Here is a 19,644-nt window from a genome sequence, read left to right on the forward strand (position 1 = left end):
AAAACTGGCGAGGTCAGATATAGATCAATCTTTTAGGTGAAAATCAAGGTCACTGGGGTGAAATGTAAGAGTGCCATGGCCCTTACTGTCTTCATGCCTATGGGTACTATGACCTGGTTTCATGAATACAAATGTGGATAAGAACAAAGGAAAATGCAGAAAACAGGTAATGTGCTCACATTTCGGCCATGCTGTCCGGCAGGTTAGCTGGAATGGCAGTGAGGCCTTTCCCTCGACAGTCCACGATGTTGTTACTGCAGGTGCACATAGCAGGACAAGAACCTCCCCCGATGCTGCATGGCTGCAGGTTAGAGGTCTCTTGGTGACCTGGAGGGAAAAGTCAAACAGGCAGAATAGATGGAATAATGAACACAGGAAGTGAGTGTTCCATTTCCATTTGTTTAATGTTATGATGGATGACACACCCTATCATCCATTATGAAGGCAGTCATTACTATATTATGGCAGTATTATAGAATTAGAAACATACAGATTAACTGAAATTATTTCTCTCATAAAGAAACGGGCCAGATGTGTGTATGAGTTTTTTGTCTGGCAACATGTTTATCTGGATTTGGATCCTAGCAGAAGTTCAACATTCAGCAACATGGACAGCACTCGATCTACAAAATCCCCCCTTTATAAAAACATGGACAGTGCCACTCTGCAAATGCATTTCATTTAATTTCATTTATTTATTTATTTCATTCATTTAAAAGAAAAAAAAACAGAAAAGCAGAAATAAAGCATCTCCATTACCAGAATGAAAAGGAGCAGAGAGAAGAACAAGTCTTATATTTTCTGCCCCTTTTTACAATAAAATCTTTCAATATCCAGCGTCATTTTTCAACATTATTTAACAGATTGTATTTCTTTAACTTGTCACATACCACTGACTTATTTCATAATTATGACCATTATTAAATAGATTACATCTCTGACAGGTTACATTTTTAAACTTAAAACATTTTATACATTATTAACAAATTACATTTTTTTTTACTTCCTTACAGCCCACTAACTTATTTTATAGTTTCATACTTAATACATCTAGTTTAATACGTTTTTTAAATAATTTATGCGACCTTAATTCTTTCATTTCTTTGTTGAGATTGTTCCATAATTTTACACCATTTACTGCAATACTCCGTTCTTTTACTTTGGTTCTGTATCTTGGTTTTCTAAAGACTTCTATTCCTTTCAGTTTATAACTACTTACTCTTTTCTCAAACATATTTTGAATGTTTGTTGGTAAAGCATTTTTATTAGCTTGGTACATTGTTTGTAATATTTTCAAATCGACCAAATCACGGAATTTAAGTACCCTGTACTTAATGAACAATGGATTAGATGGATCTCTAAAACCACTGTTGCTAATCACCCTTAAAGCCCTTTTCTGCAGAATAAACAAAGGTTGTATATAAGTTGTATATGTTGATCCCCAGATTTCTACACAATAAGTTAAATATGGGAAAATCAATGAATTGTACAATGTTAATGTTAATAAACCATAACTATTTAATGAATATTTTACTTTATGCAAAACAGCAATGGCTTTAGCTATTTTTCCTTTTATGTAATTTATGTGTGACTTCCATGTAAGATCTTCATCAATTATGACTCCTAAAAATTTCATTTCTTTTACCCTTTGTATATCCATTCCATCTATTTGTAATGACACGTTATTTTTTTTTTCCTCTGTCATTAAACAATATGAAATTTGTCTTATTAATATTTAGTGACAGTCTGTTTATATCAAACCAATGCTTAACCTTTTCCAATTCTGTTTTTATCACTTGTGCTACTTCCTGTATATCTGATCCAGAGTAAAACAGCGTTGTATCATCAGCAAATAAAATGCTACCAAGCACATTAGATACATTCACAAAATCATTGATATACAAAAATAAACAGTTTGGGTCCAAGTACTGATCCTTGTGGTACTCCATAAGCAATATTACACAATTCTGATTTGATATTATTTATCTGAACAAACTGTTTTCTGTTTTCTAAGTAGCTTTTTACCCACTGATGTGCAATACCTCTTATTCCATATTGTTGTAACTTGTGAAGCAATCTTGAGTGGTCAATAACATCAAAAGCTTTTTTCAAGTCAATAAAAATACTTACAAAATAATCCTTATTTTCTATTGTTGTTGATATTTTCTCTATTAATTCCATAATTGCCATAGCTGTCGAATGTTTTGTTCTGAATCCATGCTGAGCATTATTTAAAATATGATGTTTCTCAGTGAATTTATCCAACCTTGTCACAAAAACTTTTTCCATAATTTTAGAAAACTGTGGAAGCAATGATACTGGCCTGTAATTAGAGAATTTATGTTTGTCTCCATTTTTATATAATGGGACTACCTTGGCAATTTTCATTTCATCTGGAAAAATCCCTGTTGACAGAGACAGATTGCAAATATAAGTAAATGGTTCAATAACAGTTTCTATTATACTTTTTACAGTCATCATGTCTAAATCTTCATGGTCAGTTGATCTTTTGCTTACACAGTTTTTTACAATATTTCTTATTTCATCTTTTTCCACATTGTCCAGGAAAATACTATTGACCGTATTTACAAGTGTACGTAATGTATCTTCTACTATTGGTTTATTTCCCACCAGACTTGATCCTACATTTGAAAAATAATCATTAAACCCATTTGCCACTTCTTTTATGTCATATATCTCTTTATTTTCTTTGACAAAGTAATTTGGAAAGTTGCTTTCGCTCCATCACTTTCAATCACACTTTTTATAATTCCCCATGTTGCCCTCATATTATCTTTACTCTTATTTAATTGTTCACTATAATACTCTTTTTTTTTGTTTCCTAATTATTGTCAATAGTTTATTTTTATATTTTTTGTATCTGTGTTCTGTTTCCTTTGTTTGCATTTTTAAAAAGCACCTGTATAAATAGTTTTTCTTTGCACAAGCATTTTTTATTCCCTTTGTCAGCCATGGTTTATTTACTCTTTTCTTACTAATTTCTATTAATTTACAGTTTTTATTATATGATTTCATCAATATTTTCATAAATGAGTTATATGCTACATTAACATCACTAACATAAACTTCTTCCCAATTTTGATTTTTAAGATCATATTTTAATGCCTCTAAGGCTTTTACTGACTTGTCTCTTTTAAAGTTTATAACAGTTTTTTTCTTGTACCTATTTTATATTTAAATATTGAAAAGACTGGTAAATGATCACTAACATCTGTCATCAAGATCCCATTCCTGATAATTTCATCTGTTCTATTTGTAAATATATTGTCGATTACCGTTGCACTTTGCGATGTGATTCTGGTTGGTTTTGTTATCAAGTGGAATAACCCCAAACTATACATGAATTCACAAAATCACTTATTCTTTGGCAACTGGAGCTCTCTATGTTAATGTTAAAGTCTCCACATATAAAAAGCGTTTTTGTTTTTAATTTGATGGAATAACTCTATTATTCTATCTGTAAATTTCACAACACAAGTGTCTGGTGCTCTGTATACACAACTGATTAAAATATTTTTAGTTAAATGACAACAGAATGAGGCCAGACTACTGTTGCTGTTATTTTTAACACCTTTGCACAGAGGTAGTGCATGTGGGACTATTGTTTTCTGTCATATTTGTTGGTCCCTCAAGTCGAGTCACATCTTTAAATATGCCCTGCATGCCATGCATCACCACATCCACAAGGAGTGGTTGCCAACCAGGACCGAAGGAGTGGATGGCAACTACCCAGACAGATAACTGATACATCCCCATCTCTTGAAAGTAACTTTCTATCTTTTCCAGCCAGGTGAAATGCAGGGGTCCCCATGGCCTTCTCCAGCCACTGGGATCCTCAACACTGAAACACCTGTATGGTGGATCATGTCCAGGGAAATGTGTCACATGGCTAAAATGCCATAGTTGATGCTCCCTCACCACACAAGTAATAGTAATACTCCTCATCTGAGTCTCCTAAAATAAGCGTTTGTTTGACAATGTCATTCCAGTGTCACCCAAGGATCCTCCAAAGAGACCAATATGAAAGACATCCAATTTTTGCCTTAGGCCACCAGTTAGTGTGCAAGTTTCAAATCATACAGTAAGACAGGAAGCAACAGGATCCTGACAAGTTGGACCTTTGTTCTGCTGCAGAGATATTGGCATTGCCAAACATCTCTGTCCAGTGACCTCATGACTCCATGAGCTCAACTCAGACTTCTCCCTACCTCAAAGGCCAAAATGAACATCACTGCAAAGATAAATTAATGCCTCCACAAGTTCAACAGTTGGTCTGTATGTGATATGCATAAGATAATTCAAGAGTTTGTATGTGATTTAGAGAAACCTGGTGGAATGCTTGATGGTAGCTGATGACAAAGTGATTTGATTTGTAGAAAATCAATTCAAAGGTGAAAGTTTGGGCCCAATGCTGATATATAGGGAATATTAACTATGGATATTTAAATAAATTGGTTAAAAATACACCTGTTGATACTATTAAGCACCAATATCAAGGCATATATAACCTTTCCAATGGGCAGAGATAGTGGCCAAGTCGGTACTGCGCTTGGTTTCAGTACGGAAGGTTCCTAGTTCAAATCCCACCCCTGCCACTTTTCTCCATGTAATGTGGACTTGCGTCAGGAAGGGCATTTGGCATAAAACCTGTGCCAAGTCAACATGCAGACCCACTTTGGATCTGCTGTGGTGACCCTGAGTGAAAACAAGGGAGCATCCAAAGGGACTTACTCCATGTACTGTAACTTTTCCAATGGTCTTATGATCTTTGACCTTGGGGACCTTGAAATATCTAATTTAATGGCATAACTGTTTGGAAGCAATATGGATTAAACATGGTGGAAGGGTCAAGTGTTTGTCAGGAATAAAGCGTTCAATGTTGACAGAACTGATGATACTATCCGAAAGGACCACAGATAATTGGCAAAGAATTACTTTGCATGACTGTGTCAAGCATCTAAGATGTGGATATTGCACTCTTTGAGTATTGTTGTTTGTTGTTTATTTGTTTGCTTGTTTTGCCAGAGATTATGCTGTGTGTATCATTAACCTTTTTGCTTCAAAATTGATTGCTTAATGAAGACAGGCTCTGCTACATTCCTGGAGATGTTTTAACTTGAGAAGAAGCACTCACATAACTTTATTGTACTCTTTTGAGCATCAGTGGGGAAGAAACTAGGTTATCTATCAAAGGAGCATCAGAATATATTGAGAAAGACATGAATTATGGAGTCAGAGCTGTGACTGAGGGCCCCTCAATAACATCTATTGATCTCTATGTGGAATTGGTGCCATTCTGCACCTTCAGCTTTCCAACCCCCACCTCTTCACTTTTATTTGTTGGAAAATACTTCAACTTTTCAATTTGCATACGGTGCATAGTATTGTCTCTGGATACCTGTTCAAAAAGCTCCAGCGGTGTCAATGATGTGGTGAAGAGTGAGCGCTTGCTCTGCCACAACGGCGGCGTGTTTGCTGTGTGAACATTTTGGCATGTAAGCCTAACCCAGAAAAACTAATAAAACAGACTTTTAATGGCATCATTTACACGCATTACTAATCTGAGTTTTCAAAGCATGCATATTGATTACCTTCTCATCTATGCATCCGCAAGTGTGGAAATATGGCCGGAGAGAAGCGGCGTGAGGGTGAAGGGGATGAAAAGTGTTCGACGACAGAGTGAGTGATGAAGAACGTCAACGGCGTGATGAGAACAAATTCACTCCCTAAAATAAAAGCTTGTTGCCAAACATTACATCTTGATGTATTGCACAGTGAAATTACTGACACAGTTTGGGTAAGAATCATTATTTAAGGTCAGAATTCATGTATTTCTTTTTTATTTAACACAAACCCATAAAAAATGATGTGTTCTGACAGAACTAGTCATCTGGTAAATATAACAAAAGGCATCAAAAGCACAAAACATTGGGTAACATTCACACTCCGTTGGCGTGATTTTAAGTCCTGTGATCTGGGATGGCATAGGTTTGACAGATATGGGATCTGGTGTAGGGTTGAGAAGAACTCCCTTGTGATCTAACATGGCATATTTGACAGGACTGGGATCAGGGAAAATGCAGAGCACAGCTGGAACGCCCTTAACAATGACAGCTGCCTGACAGGTAGAATTGAGGTGAAGCTGTTTGATGTATGCTCATCCCCTGCCGAATACCACTTTCCCAGTTATATTTTCCAAAACTGCCATCATTGCCTCCAGTTCATGCACCAGTTCTCTTGTTTTATGTGCTTCACCCTTTCCACCCTCCAGCTATGTTTCCCCTGTTGTTCCTACAAATTCTTATTTCCATCCTTCAATAATATATCTGTGCCAACGACTGTCCGTGCAAACTCTAAGTGAGAAGGGGGTTGGATTTACTTTTTAAGACTGTAATGAAATATTCCACATAGTGATGGCAGAAGTGAGGCTTTTTAATTCTTTTAGCCAAATGACCCAATTGCTTCCTCACATTATTCACTAGTTTAGACACTTTAAAATCTCAATGAAACAAGTGCTTCAGAAAATGATTTCATTGAAAGACTTGCAACACCAATTGAAACCCTCACTTTGGAAAAATGACTGGGTGCTTCAAAAAAACTCAAACACCAATGAAACAGTATATTTAAAAAGTGAACTGTGTTTTAACAAGTGTGAAATGTTAAACTAATCAACTGTTTCAGATTAAGATTCACTGATTTGAAATCAATCAATCAATCAATTTCTTTTTTATATAGCGCCAAATCACAACAAACAGTTGCCCCAAGGCGCTTTATATTGTAAGGCAAGGCCATACAATAATTATGTAAAACCCCAACGGTCAAAACGACCCCCTGTGAGCAAGCACTTGGCTACAGTGGGAAGGAAAAACTCCCTGCTTAAAACACTGCTTAGAAAATTATCAATGTCCCTATCTTAACATTCTATAGGATACAACCTAACATGCACACTGCAAATCCAGTTGAGCAATGTTTGACTCATTTGTGTGTGATATAAGCAAAAAATTGTGCACTGGATACAAAGGGGTTGAAATGATCCTGTATCTCATCAACGCCCACCAAAGCTTCCTGAGGCGAAGCAGTAAGGCAATCCTTTGTATTTACGCATGTGTTTAATTTTACTCTATTTAATAGCTGCTTTCAGTTCAGTTTCATTGTATATACAATCAGAATGTATGTGTTGTGAACCTGCTTATGTAAGGTGTGTCTGAGTGTTGCATGTTTTAACTACTACAAATACATTGTGTTGCACATTAGATCTGGTCTATGGGCTACACTGCCAGATGATACAAACGTACCAACCTACACCTGACCACCCCGCCCCCTTTTTTTTCCCCACCAACATGCCCATGGGTGCACATTCAGCACAATTAAATACAGTATTTAGATGACACAGACACTGGGCCTGTAACTACAGCTGCTTTGAAATTACATACTACACTTGCATTGCGATGTGCATTTCAATGCACTGATTGGAAGATAAGTCCCTAAGTATTTAAAATGCCTGAACCACTAAATTAAACAACTGCTTCAAAAGAATGAAGCTCACTGTTGCAAAATGCTGAAAACATTATCTTGGTCCAATCTAGGTATAAAGCAGGATATCACAGCTTGAAAAGAAAAAAAATGTAATTAAATGACTGCTACCTAAAATTCAATCAGATTCAATCTGTCAAAAAAGTGTGAAGCACTAAATGAAACAATTCAGAAAATGAAGCTCTGTTTTGAAAATCTCTAAATATTAAACAAACAAACAAAAAAGCTTCAGAAAATGACATTTTTGCAACAATAAATGAAACAGATTTTAAAATGCTCTACACACCATGATAATGACATGTAGTGGACATTGTGGGGACCCCACCCCATACACCCCCCCACCCCATTCCACTGCCCTTTTCCCTTTCAAAAATCCCTCAAATGAATTCCTGGCTATGCCTCTGGAAATCCATTTCTCCTTGTTGTGGATGTAATTCTTGATGCATTTATCCTCACTCCACCTCATCATTTTCATACTTTCATGATTTTTATGACTACACTGGCCAATTTCAGTTTTCGCAAACTTCCATTCAGCACAAAAGTTTAATCACAGGTTCTCTGCCTTCTTCCACTTCTCATTTAATCCACATATCTGAACAGGATTCTTGATTTAATGTAAAAAAAAAGTATGAATTCTATTCATTTACAACATTTTTTACATCATTGCTCCACAGAAGCTACATCTCAGTAAGACACTTCCTGTCATACAGCCTAAAGTCAGCACAAGCACCCTATCTTAAATACAGAGCTTCTAATACAACCCCTGGCAAAATTATGGAATCACCGGCCTCGGAGGATGTTCATTCAGTTGTTTTAATTTTGTAGAAAAAAAGCAGATCACAGACATGACACAAAACTAAAGTCATTTCAATGGCAACTTTCTGGCTTTAAGAAACACTATAAGAAATCAGGGAAAAAAATTGTGGCAGTCAGTAGCGTTACTTTTTTAGACCAAGCAGAGGGAAAAAAATATGGAATCACTCAATTCTGAGGAAAAAATTATGGAATCATGAAAAACAAAAGAACGCTCCAACACATCAATAGTATTTTGTTGCACCACCTCTGGCTTTTATAGCAGCTTGCAGTCTCTGAAGCATGGACTTAATGAGTGACAACAGTACTCTTCATCAATCTGGCTCCAAACTTTCTCTGATTGCTGTTGCCAGATCAGCTTTGCAGGTTGGAGCCTTGTCATGGCCATTTTCTTCAATTCCACCAAAGATTTTTCAATTGGATTAAGATCCAGACTATTTGCAGGCCACTGACATTGACCCTATGTGTCTTTTTGCAAGGAATGTTTCACAGTTTTTGCTCTATGGCACGATGCAATATCACCTTGAAAAAATGATATCATCCCCAACATTCCTTTCAATTGATGGGATAAGAAAAGTGTCCCAAAAATTATTTATGTAAACTGTGCATTATTGATGATGTAATGACAGCCATCTCCCCGGTGCTTGTACCTGACATGACATATCATCAATAACTGTGGAAATTTACAGTTCTCTTCAGGCAGTCATCTTTATAAATCTTAACCTGGAATGGCACCAAACAAAAGTTCCAGCATCATCACCTTGCCCAATGCAGATTCGAGATTCATCACTGAATATGGCTTTCATCCAGTCATCCACAGTCCCGACTGCTTTTTCCTTAGCCCATTGTAACCTTGTTTTTTTCTGTTTAGGTGTTAATGATGGCTTTCGTTTAGCTTTTCTGTATGTAAATCCCATTTCCTTTAGGCAGTTTCTTACAGTTCTGTCTTGACGCTTTGATGTCTTCCTTGGTCTACCAGTATGTTTGCCTTTAACAACCTTCCCATGGTGTTTGTATTTGGTCCAGAGTTTTAGACACAGCTGACTGTGAACAACCACATCTTTTGCCAACATTGCGTGAGATTACCCTCTTTTAAGAGTTTGATAATCCTCTCCTTTGTTTCAATTGACATCTCTCGTATTGGAGCCATGATTCATGTCAGTCCACTTGGTGCAACAGGCTCTCCAAGGTGTGATCACTCCTTTTTAGATGCAGACTAACAAGTCAGATCTGATTTTGATGCAGGTGTTAGTTTTGGGATGAAAATTTACAGGGTGATTCCATAATTTATTCCTCAGAATTGAGTGAGTCCATATTTTTTCCCTCTGCTTGGTCTAAAAAAGTAACTGTTACTGACTGCCACAATTTTTGTCCTGATTTCTTATAGTGTTTTTAAAGCCAGAAAGTTGCCATTTGAAATTACTTTAGTTTTGTGTCATGTCTGTGATCTGCTTTTTTTCTACAAAATTAAACAACTGAATGAACATCCTCCGAGGCTGGTGATTACATAATTTTTGCAAGGAGTTGTATAGTTACATCTCCAAAGATCAAGGGAAGCAAAGAGTCTATTGTAAATGTTTTCTTGAGAAAGTCCAGCAGAGTCATTCAGATGAAGTAATATAAACTATAATGAGAGAATTATGACAGATGAAAATAGGTTGGAAGCCGACATAAGCTGATTTGCCTCGAGGCTTCATTTAATGCTGTAGTACATACTCCAGGCCTGTAAGTGGCGGTGTAATGATCCAAATAAAATGGAGAAAAAGAAGATAGAGCATGCGCATAACTAATGTAAGCGCTAATCAATGTAGTAGGCGATGCTACAAGTTTACAAAGCCGCACACTGAGTAAAATAAAACCTTTAAAGAGAAGGAGGGTCTGCGCTGATCATCTGAAATGGACTTATTGCGCATTTAAAGTGAAGCAGTGTGTTTGAATATTTGTTTAAAAACACAGTTTGGTCCGCTGGCTGCTCTCCACCTCCGCAGATGAAGTGAAGTGATTTGATAAGAGTTTTTTTTATCAACAGGCTGTACAGTGGATTTATCAGTGCAGCTTTTGTGGAAACGCTGCACTCCACAGCCGTTTATTACAGGCTGTGTTATTCTCCATGTATCCACAGAAAACAAGGAATTTTGACTTTGGTTTGGAGCCACTCTGTATGGCAAGTATAAATATACACTAATCACTGAATAAATGACTGTAATAAAAAGTGCAAATAAAAATAAAAAGAAGATTGCATGATGGCACAGCAGCATTGTGCCATTGCTTAGGGAGAGCCCTGCCACTATTGTTATTGTTTAAAATTGCAAACTACTTTTTATCAGATAGTCAATAAATCGATAAAATAATCAATTCCAAAAATATTCTATAGCTGCAGCACTAGATCCCATGCACCCAAAGGTTGTTGTTTCCTCTTGAAAAGAAACACCACCCACTATAGTTGACAGTAAATGAGTAAAATCTCTTGTGACGGGGACAAAAACGTCTGGAAATGAGAGAAAAGACAGATGAAGTGATGTTATGTATTAGTCAATCAAACAGCTTGAACTGCAATTTAATACAACAAAAATAAGCAAGTACATGCTAGAGCACATACAAACACTGTGCTGACTGTAGCTATTACTATGAAATTCATAATTTGATATGAATTTGTATTCCATAACCACCCAGCGGGTGTCAGTGTTCAGCAAGTGGCAGCATTGTGCATGATGTGTTCCTGTTCATGTGGACTTTCCAATAATTCCAGTGCCCAAACAGAGAAACAGCACCTACCTGTCTTATGGCTACAGTCCCGTGGCACTCACCCCAATCCTAGACAAATGATTTGACAGACTGGTCCTAATATACATCAAAGCCTTTATCTCTCCCACCCTGGACCAGCACCAGTATGTAAATAAAGCAAACAGATCCACAGAGGATGCAATCTCTATGGCTGTCCACATGGCACTGTCCCCACCTAGAACAGAAGGGGACACATGGCAGAATGGCTTTTGTAGACAAGAGCTCTGCATTCTACACTATTGTCCCCAACAGGCTGGTCCCCAAACTCCTTGACCTGGGTTTCAGCAACTCTGACTTCTTAACCAACCAACCATCAGAGTTGGCCTCCACCTCAAGCCTGACCCTCAACACTGCTGTACCACAAGGCTGCTTGAGTCCTCTCTGCTTACAGAGAAAAGTCTGCAACTTAACATGGTGGTGCACAGAGAACAACCTGTCTCTAAACATTTGAAAAACAACATGTTGTTAATGCTCTGCCAAACATATTTACCATTATAATTGTCTTAATAATTGATTGTGACTAATAGATTGCCATTTTATTGACAAGCGGGTTTGTTAGGACACAATGCAAGACTCAGACTCTGGTTGTAGAAAGACTTTAGTGGTGCAGATAGCAATGATCAGTACACAAGAAGGCAGTGCAAAACACACAGCAGCAGTACAACAATCATCAAGCTTTGGCGGGGTCGGAACAAATGGGCAGCAGGTCGAGAACAGAACGAGGCAGGCAGGACTATGGAACATGAAATCAAGAGCTGGAGAGAAGACACAAGGCGCATCAATCTGGCGAGGAACAACACAACCAGTGAGTTTGAATAACCCGAGGTAACAATCAGCAGATCAAGAACAGGTGTGCATGGAAAGTACCAGAAAACCGGGTGTGGCCAGAGAGAGAGAGAGAGAGATAGTCCACACCAAGAGACAAACAAGAGAGAAAGCAACTGACAGACCCAAGCAGAAAAACCCCAACAAGAAAATGAACACACACACACACACACACACACACACACACACACACACACACACACACACACACACACACACACACACACCACACACACCACACACACACACACACACCACACACACACACACAAACACACACCACACCACATCCATAGAGCGCAAGGCGGGGTACACCCAGGACAGGACACCAGTCTGTCACAGGGCCACAAACAGACAAACAAACACATTCACACCCACTCGCACACCTATGGTCAATTTAAAGATTCCAATCAACCTAACCCGCATGTCTTTGGAAGTGGGAGGGAAACCGGAGCACCGGAGAAAACCCCACACAAACATGGGTAGAACATGCAAGCTCCTACACAGAAAGGCCACAGGTGGGAATTGAACCATGACCTTCTCGCTGTGAGGCAACAGTGCTAACACTAAGCCACTGTGCTACCAGCACAGTGCATGAACAAACGGACCAAACCAAAACAGAAAACAAGACATCACCACGCATTCATGTTTTGGGAGATATTTTTTCAGTATTCACGTTTTGCAATTCACGGTTTGTGGATAATAATCAGGATTTACCCGCTGATTACATTTTGGATGTTAACAGGGCTCATCAGCAGCTCACTTTCTAAGAGCATTCAGGAAACCAACTTAGCCCAAGGGCATTATGTGGCCTTTACCATTATTTTGCAGAGGGCATTACTGACGTAGTGCGTTGCAGTATGGCACACCAGCTGTAGAGCAGCGATCGTGAAAGCTCTCCATACAGTCATCCAACTCAGACCAGAAAATAATTACTCACCCACTGCCTACACTGGCGATCATCTTCAAAAAATGCTGTCTTAATAGAGCCAGCAGATAATGAAGGATGCAACTCACCTGGACACCATCTATTCTCTCTGCTTCCCTTTAGAAGGTACTATAGGGTCTTAAAGCTCAAACCTCCACACTGAAGACCAGCTTCTTCTGCAGTGCCATCACTGAACTGAACCCTGCCCACACCCAGTCCCCCCAACAATATCATGACACTATGCAATATCAGTACAACTGATGACTGACAATGTGCAATAACAATATCTATTTACCTGTGCAATAACATTTGTATATTTGTACATAATGTTAAGTAGGAAGATAACTCTATCCTCATTTCTAACTATTAATGCACACAATGCATTTCCCCCTTCCCTTTTCCTTAACACGCGCACACACACACACACATTTACTTTTGTACTGATGTGACTGTATCATGTTGAAGAATGTTGAATGATACATATAAGGTATCACAATAAAGACCTTATATTCCAAGAAATGCTTGGCAACATGCAAGAATATTTCTGTAAACATCCTTTAATATATTATTTTATTATGATGGCCTCATCTGAGTATGCCACACCAGATTCAAACACTCACAAATCCAATCGTGTTAACTACATGAATTCCCCTTGTATATAAAGCAGTGCACATTATTGAGAAAAGTGAAGTACCGTAAATAACACAACAAAAATACCAGAAAGCTGTCCGCTCGACCCATATGCGTCAGAGGGTCCCAGTCAGAACAGTGGATTGGTCAGTCTGCTTTCTTTCTTCCTGTGTGGAATTGCTCGTGCTCTCCCTGTTTCTGTGTGGGTTTACTCGGCGAGTCCAGTTTCTTCCCACTATCAAAACATCCATTGGGTTCAATCTCCTAACAGGGGCTGGTGGCAGTACTAGCACATCAGTTATGGTCAGACATTCAGGCCAGTTCAAAACCACATGAGGGTGGAGACTGGTGTGGTGCTAAATGTCATTCCCACTGAGTGCACTACTCTGTTTGACTTTATTTTTTTTGTATAAAAGAACACACCTTTAAAATTCTTAAAGGCAAGCTTAATGCTGTGAATTTGTAATGAAACTTGCATGTTCCTACATCTCCACATACAAAACCTCAACAACTGATCCCAATATCATCACCAGATCCCTTTTACTGGGGCATGTACCCCAGTACTGATCTGCTGTGCCCAGTAAAATCTACATTCAAGGTTTGGCAACAACCTAATTATTTGGATGTGGACTACCTGATAACAAGTGGGAAAAGAATGGGTGTTTTTTAATCCACAGTGAAAAGCACTTACATAAGATTGGATAAAAAATTAATGATCCCTTGGGAAGACTCCCTCAGGGAAATGAGGTTCCAGCAGCATGGAATAGCAGCACACAGGGTGAGAAGCAAGTATCAAAACGTGAAAGTAAAAAAGAAGAACAGTTTGCAAATCTAAATATAAATAAACAATATAAATACCAGACATATGATCAATACTGGTTTACTGGCTACTACTTTTCCTCTCATTTCCATCCCCTGTCTTCCTGTTACTCCTCCTCCCTATGAGTGAGGAGTTGATTGCCTGAGGGACAAAGGAGTGTTTTCAGTCTGTTGGGTCCTGCACTTGGGAAGGAGCAGTCTGTGCTGAAGAGGCTCCTCTGATGGTTGCTGATGATGGTGTGCAGAGGGTGACTGGCATTGTACATAATGTCCAGCAGTTTGCCCAGTGTTCTCTTCTCTGTCATCGTCACTAGAGAGTTCAGTAGGAATGTACTGAACTCTCTAGTAGGAATCCACAGCCTCCACCTCAGTTCCCTCAATCAGAACTGGTCGTGGACTTGGTCTGGACTTCCCAAAGTCAATGACCAGCTCCTTGGTCTTCGACGGTGTTGAGCTGTTGATGGTTTGTGTGGCACCAGGCAGCAAAGTCCTTCACTAGGCTCCTGTACTCCTCCTCTCTGTCATCCCTGATGCATCCAACAGTGTATTTTAATCTAAAATGTAAATCTGCATGTTCTGTGTTTCTGTATACCAGTGTGCATGTATAACTGGTAACAGTGTTACCAGGTCTGCAATTGGGCTATTTTTGTGTGTTGCCATGGGAAAAAGAAAAGCATCCCAAAAGAGCTGAGTTGTGAATTAACAGCATAAGGTGTATAAATTGATTAAAAGTTAACCAAAACTACAGTCGGTAAATACCGTAATTTCCTGACTATTGATCGCACCTGAATATAACCCACACCCACTAACTTTAAAAAGAAAAACAATGTACATATATAGGCTGCACCTGACTAAAAGTCGCAGGTGTATGTAACATGAGATATTTACACAGAAAGATTTTTTTAAACTTGGAATTAAATACGTACCGGTAACATAAACAAATATGTACCACAACTGTTTTTTCGAACAATGCCTGTAACACGGCTGGTTAAAAAACTAAAAACACAAACCGTAAATGCTTTTTGCCAAACAGAGCTGGTTAAAAATAAAAATAAAACACAAACTGTAAATGCTTTTTTCCCCAACAGTGCCTGTAACGCGGCTGGTTAAAAAAAAAATACTGGTGTCAGGGATCTTCATCTTCCTCCTGTGCACTAAAATCATTAAAGTCATCTTCTGCAGTGCCAGAATTGAACAGACTCAGGATTACTTCGTCACACATTTCCTTGGTCTCTCTTTCGTTGTCGCTCTCAATGTCACTTTTGTGTCAAGGCAAATTCGCCCTTGAAGAATCCATAAATTAGCCACATAATTGTTTACACCTCAGTGTTCAAAGCGTGTGAAAAATAGCAGGTTTTAGTCTAGAAATCACAGTACATGTCCCATTTCCATCTGCATTTACTGCACGTATCTAATTACAACACAGTGAAACAACATGATAAGGTGTTTCAACTGAAATACATTTTTGCATTAATGGCCAGTAAATTAATGTGAAGAAAAAGTCTTGAGTGGGTATTTGGTTGGTTTTGTCACAGAGAATCCTGGCAACCCAGTCAGTATACAGCAGCACGCGCAGTGATATGTAATATGTATATGTCACGGACATGAATGAGCGAAGCTCGTCAGCATCTCACCATGTCATTTAGGTCCTTCAGACTTTATTTTGAGTAAATGCTTCTGCAGAGCATTAGCACAGCAAAAACCTTTCAGCTCCAACCCCCCCCACACACCTTTTAAGCATTTTTCTTTATTTCCTCACCATCTAACCATGTCCTTTAGGTTCTTCAGACTTTTTTCAGTAAAATTGTTCTTGGGAGCATGAGCATGACTAAAACCTTTCACGTTCTGGCGGGCTCTGCCCCCCCCCCCCAACCCCCCACCTTTTTAAGCATTTTCCTTATTTTGCCTTTCAGCTTCTGGAGGGGCTCAGCCCCCCATACTCCCCACCTTTCTAAGCATTTTTCTTTTTTTGCTTTTCAGCTGACCCCCCTAATTAGAGCTTTCAGAACCCACTGCCACTTGAAGCATTTTTTTTTTTAATGTAGATGTAAATTAATATTCAAAGTTTTCAGCTAGTTGACAGTAGGGCTGTACAATATGGCCAAATTATCATATCTCAATATTGTCATATAAATTATCATCTAAATGTACCTTAGTAAACACTAGTAAAGTTCCACCTTAGATTTGGAATGTATAATAGAAGATATTCTAGATTTTCATATGAATATGATATACGATATGACTATGATTTGATGCAAAGTTCAGCAACAGTGAAAATTAAACATTCTTAAACAAAACAGTAATAATACCACACTCATTTTGCACTCATCATAAGGGTAGGATACTGTGCCCTCCAAGTATTGGAACACGGAATTTCACACATTTTAATTTTTTTTTTTTTTTTTTTTTTTTGCCATTTTAAACACAAGAAAAACAAAAATAAAGAATAACTTTCTAAAATTATCTTCCTCAAACTGAAAGCAAATCTCTAAAACTTGATAAAACCTGTAAATCATAATCAGTTTTATTGCCAGTTTTCTTCAGACAAGTCGGGGATGGAAACATAAGTGATAAGAATGATAAATGATAAGAATGGTGACAAAGGTCAGTTTCAGTTTGTACAGGGGTCAAAAGTTAAAGCTGCTCCATTAATTTTGCTCCAGCTGTATTTGTGCTGAATTTGATGCTTGTATCGCCATTTGAAGGATTGTTTCAGTTGTCTGCTGCACTAATAAGCCAACAGAGAATGAACCAGTTGTTGTCTGTTAGTTTAAACATGTTTGTACTCTTAAACAGCTAACAGACAGACATGGCAACCTGAATTAAAGGAGAAATGCTGCTTTTAACAACCTGGACCTCATTTCTGACATAAAATACGGTCGTTTACTCACCAATATAAGTTTGGTGTGATTAGAAGTCCATAGTTCAAACGATGTGTTCAAATCTGAAGCAAACATTTTTCTTCTACTAAGGTAGATTAGAACGTTTTGTGGTACACAACACAAACTACTGGACAGGAGGAACCTAGCAGTCAATGTGACTCACTGATTTGAAAATGCAGGTCTTTCAAACAGACGCGTTGCGCTGTGACATGTCAGTTATCTATGTCCAATCAGATTTCAGGGGAGTCCAGTGAAACCCCGGCCTCCGCTCTAGCTCCACCCATGCCAGGAAGTGTTCAACATTTGAACATTTCCTGTTTCACTGTGACTGATAAATTGGCACTTCCTGTTTGAGTGTGAGCTTGCCACTTAGTTCCCGTGAGATTCCATGGGATCTCGTCTGTCAATCCAGGAAGTGTTTGACATTTGAACATTTCCTGTTTTACTGTTGACTTGAATTTTGGCACTTCCTGTTTAGGACGCCCTGTACCATGAGTGAGCTTCACGCCACTGCATGCCGCTTCGCTCATATCAATATGCAAAACTGTAGTTTTACAATTTAAGCACAGTAACGTGGCATGGATGTAACAAAACTAATTATTTAAATAAAACAAATGATTTTACACTAGCTAAATATTATTAAATGACTCCTGTAGCTGGACAGCAGGAAATTCTTCAGATGAAGCAGAGACACGGAAGCAGTAAAGAGAGCTAAGGATGAGGGAGGTAAGTTCTAGCTTTAGTTGGTTAAAAAAAAACTTCTCAGGGTCTGGCTCAAAACTTCTCCATCGCCCCTTGTAGATAGCTAATATACTTGCAAATATGCATTGAAGTTCAATGACTTAAAGGGATAGAGAATCAAAATCATCTTTTTCCATGTTTTTGGTGTTAGTTCAGAGTCTCCCCGCTGTGGGGAAAACACACGAAGTGCCAGCAAGTTTCAGAACCTCTGTTTCAAGTAATTCTCCTTTTTTGAATTGCCGCCAGAAAATAGGCCAATTCGTGTTTGAGGGAAACATTGCGTCACATTTTCACCAATAGCCCCCCACACACACACACCCACCCCCTTTCACACACGCCCCTTTGAAATTAATTATTCATAAGGTTGTGCCCACCCATTCATAACACTCGAAGAGGAGCAATGGCGAGCTACAGGTGTGCTTTTCCAGGCTGTCATAGCGAACTACGATCTTTCCATATTCTTCCCATGGAAAGCAATGTACGCGATCAATGGCTTTTATTCATTTTTAACCGCATCCCCAGTACATACAACCGCCGACTATTTCTTTGCTCTGCGCATTTCACAGAGGACTGTTTCACCAACCTTGCTCAATTTCGAGCTGGCTTCAGTCGGAATTTAATACTCAGTAGAGGGTCAGTTCCGACTTTGCGACAAAATCAACCCCAGCAATCAGTACAGCCTGTAAGTATCACATTTTCTTTTGTTTTAAATTTGTGTTGCGCCATATTCCTGTTGTAAGAATGGCACGTTAGCTCTGGTTTGTTCCTCTAAAGGGAATGAGCTAACCCCTTAGCAGCTAGCTATTTGCATTATTATGCTGGCAGCAAGTAAGCCTGCAAAGGGCAGCTTGCTTATTTCAATGCATAACCTTTGGAAGTCACAGTTACCGAAGTAAAACAAAACAAATGAAGTTTCGCGGATTTTTTTAGTCCAATTTTGCTTTTTTTTTTTTTTTTTTGTTAACGTCCTCATCAAGCAGCTGGTCATGGCGCCGCGAAGGCAGAGCACGCGCATTGTGTTCTGCGTGTGTCTGTTTATAAGAACCTTCTCGCCCAGAAGAAAAAAGAGCGCCAACAACTACCAGTGATGCCGGTAATGGCACTGAGCTTTACAAAGACATTTTTATGCTTTTTTTCTCTGAGCCGCTCTGCATCTGCTGTTAAAAACAGCTGATCCTCCGCGCTTTCTTTTCAGTGAGAGTAAGGGCAGCCAATCAAAGAACGGCAACCGATCAGCACTTAACGTGCATTTCATAATGAGGTTGCCAAATAAGCTCCGAAATGACGTTATTAAAGGCAAACGACGCGTTCTAAACCCAGCATAGTAACATAGCTGTTTCAGAGAGCCTTTTAGGAAGGTTCTGAGCCATTACAGACCCAACCAATTTTTTTTGGGCTACATATCACATCACAGAACAAGGATTAATGCCCCATTCAACCTCTCTCTATCACCTTTGAATAAGTTTTTGTTATTATTTGTATATAGAGTATATGCCTTTTCTGCCATAAAGAATGTTGAGAATGTTCATGTATGTTGAAATAATATCTTCTTAAATGCATTAATGTATCTCTGCATTTCTTCCTTTACTGCTAGTTGTTTCAGTAGGATTATGGCAGTGGTGGTAAGAATGGGCGAAACAAAGGAAACTGGTTTAGCACATATTATAG

The 19,644-nt window shown here is 38.6% G+C and overlaps 1 protein-coding gene across 1 annotated transcript in view; it reads right to left on the reverse strand.

The window, feature by feature from the left end:
• slit1a (slit homolog 1a (Drosophila)) overlaps positions 1-19,644 on the reverse strand; it is a 290,699-nt gene that overhangs the window by 94,404 nt on the left and 176,651 nt on the right. Inside the window, 1 exon segment of the mRNA XM_034184458.1 lies at positions 180-327. Coding sequence (XP_034040349.1) covers positions 180-327 — 148 coding nt within the window.

Source organism: Thalassophryne amazonica, chromosome 13, assembly GCF_902500255.1.
Source record: "Thalassophryne amazonica chromosome 13, fThaAma1.1, whole genome shotgun sequence".
NCBI lineage: Eukaryota > Metazoa > Chordata > Actinopteri > Batrachoidiformes > Batrachoididae > Thalassophryne > Thalassophryne amazonica.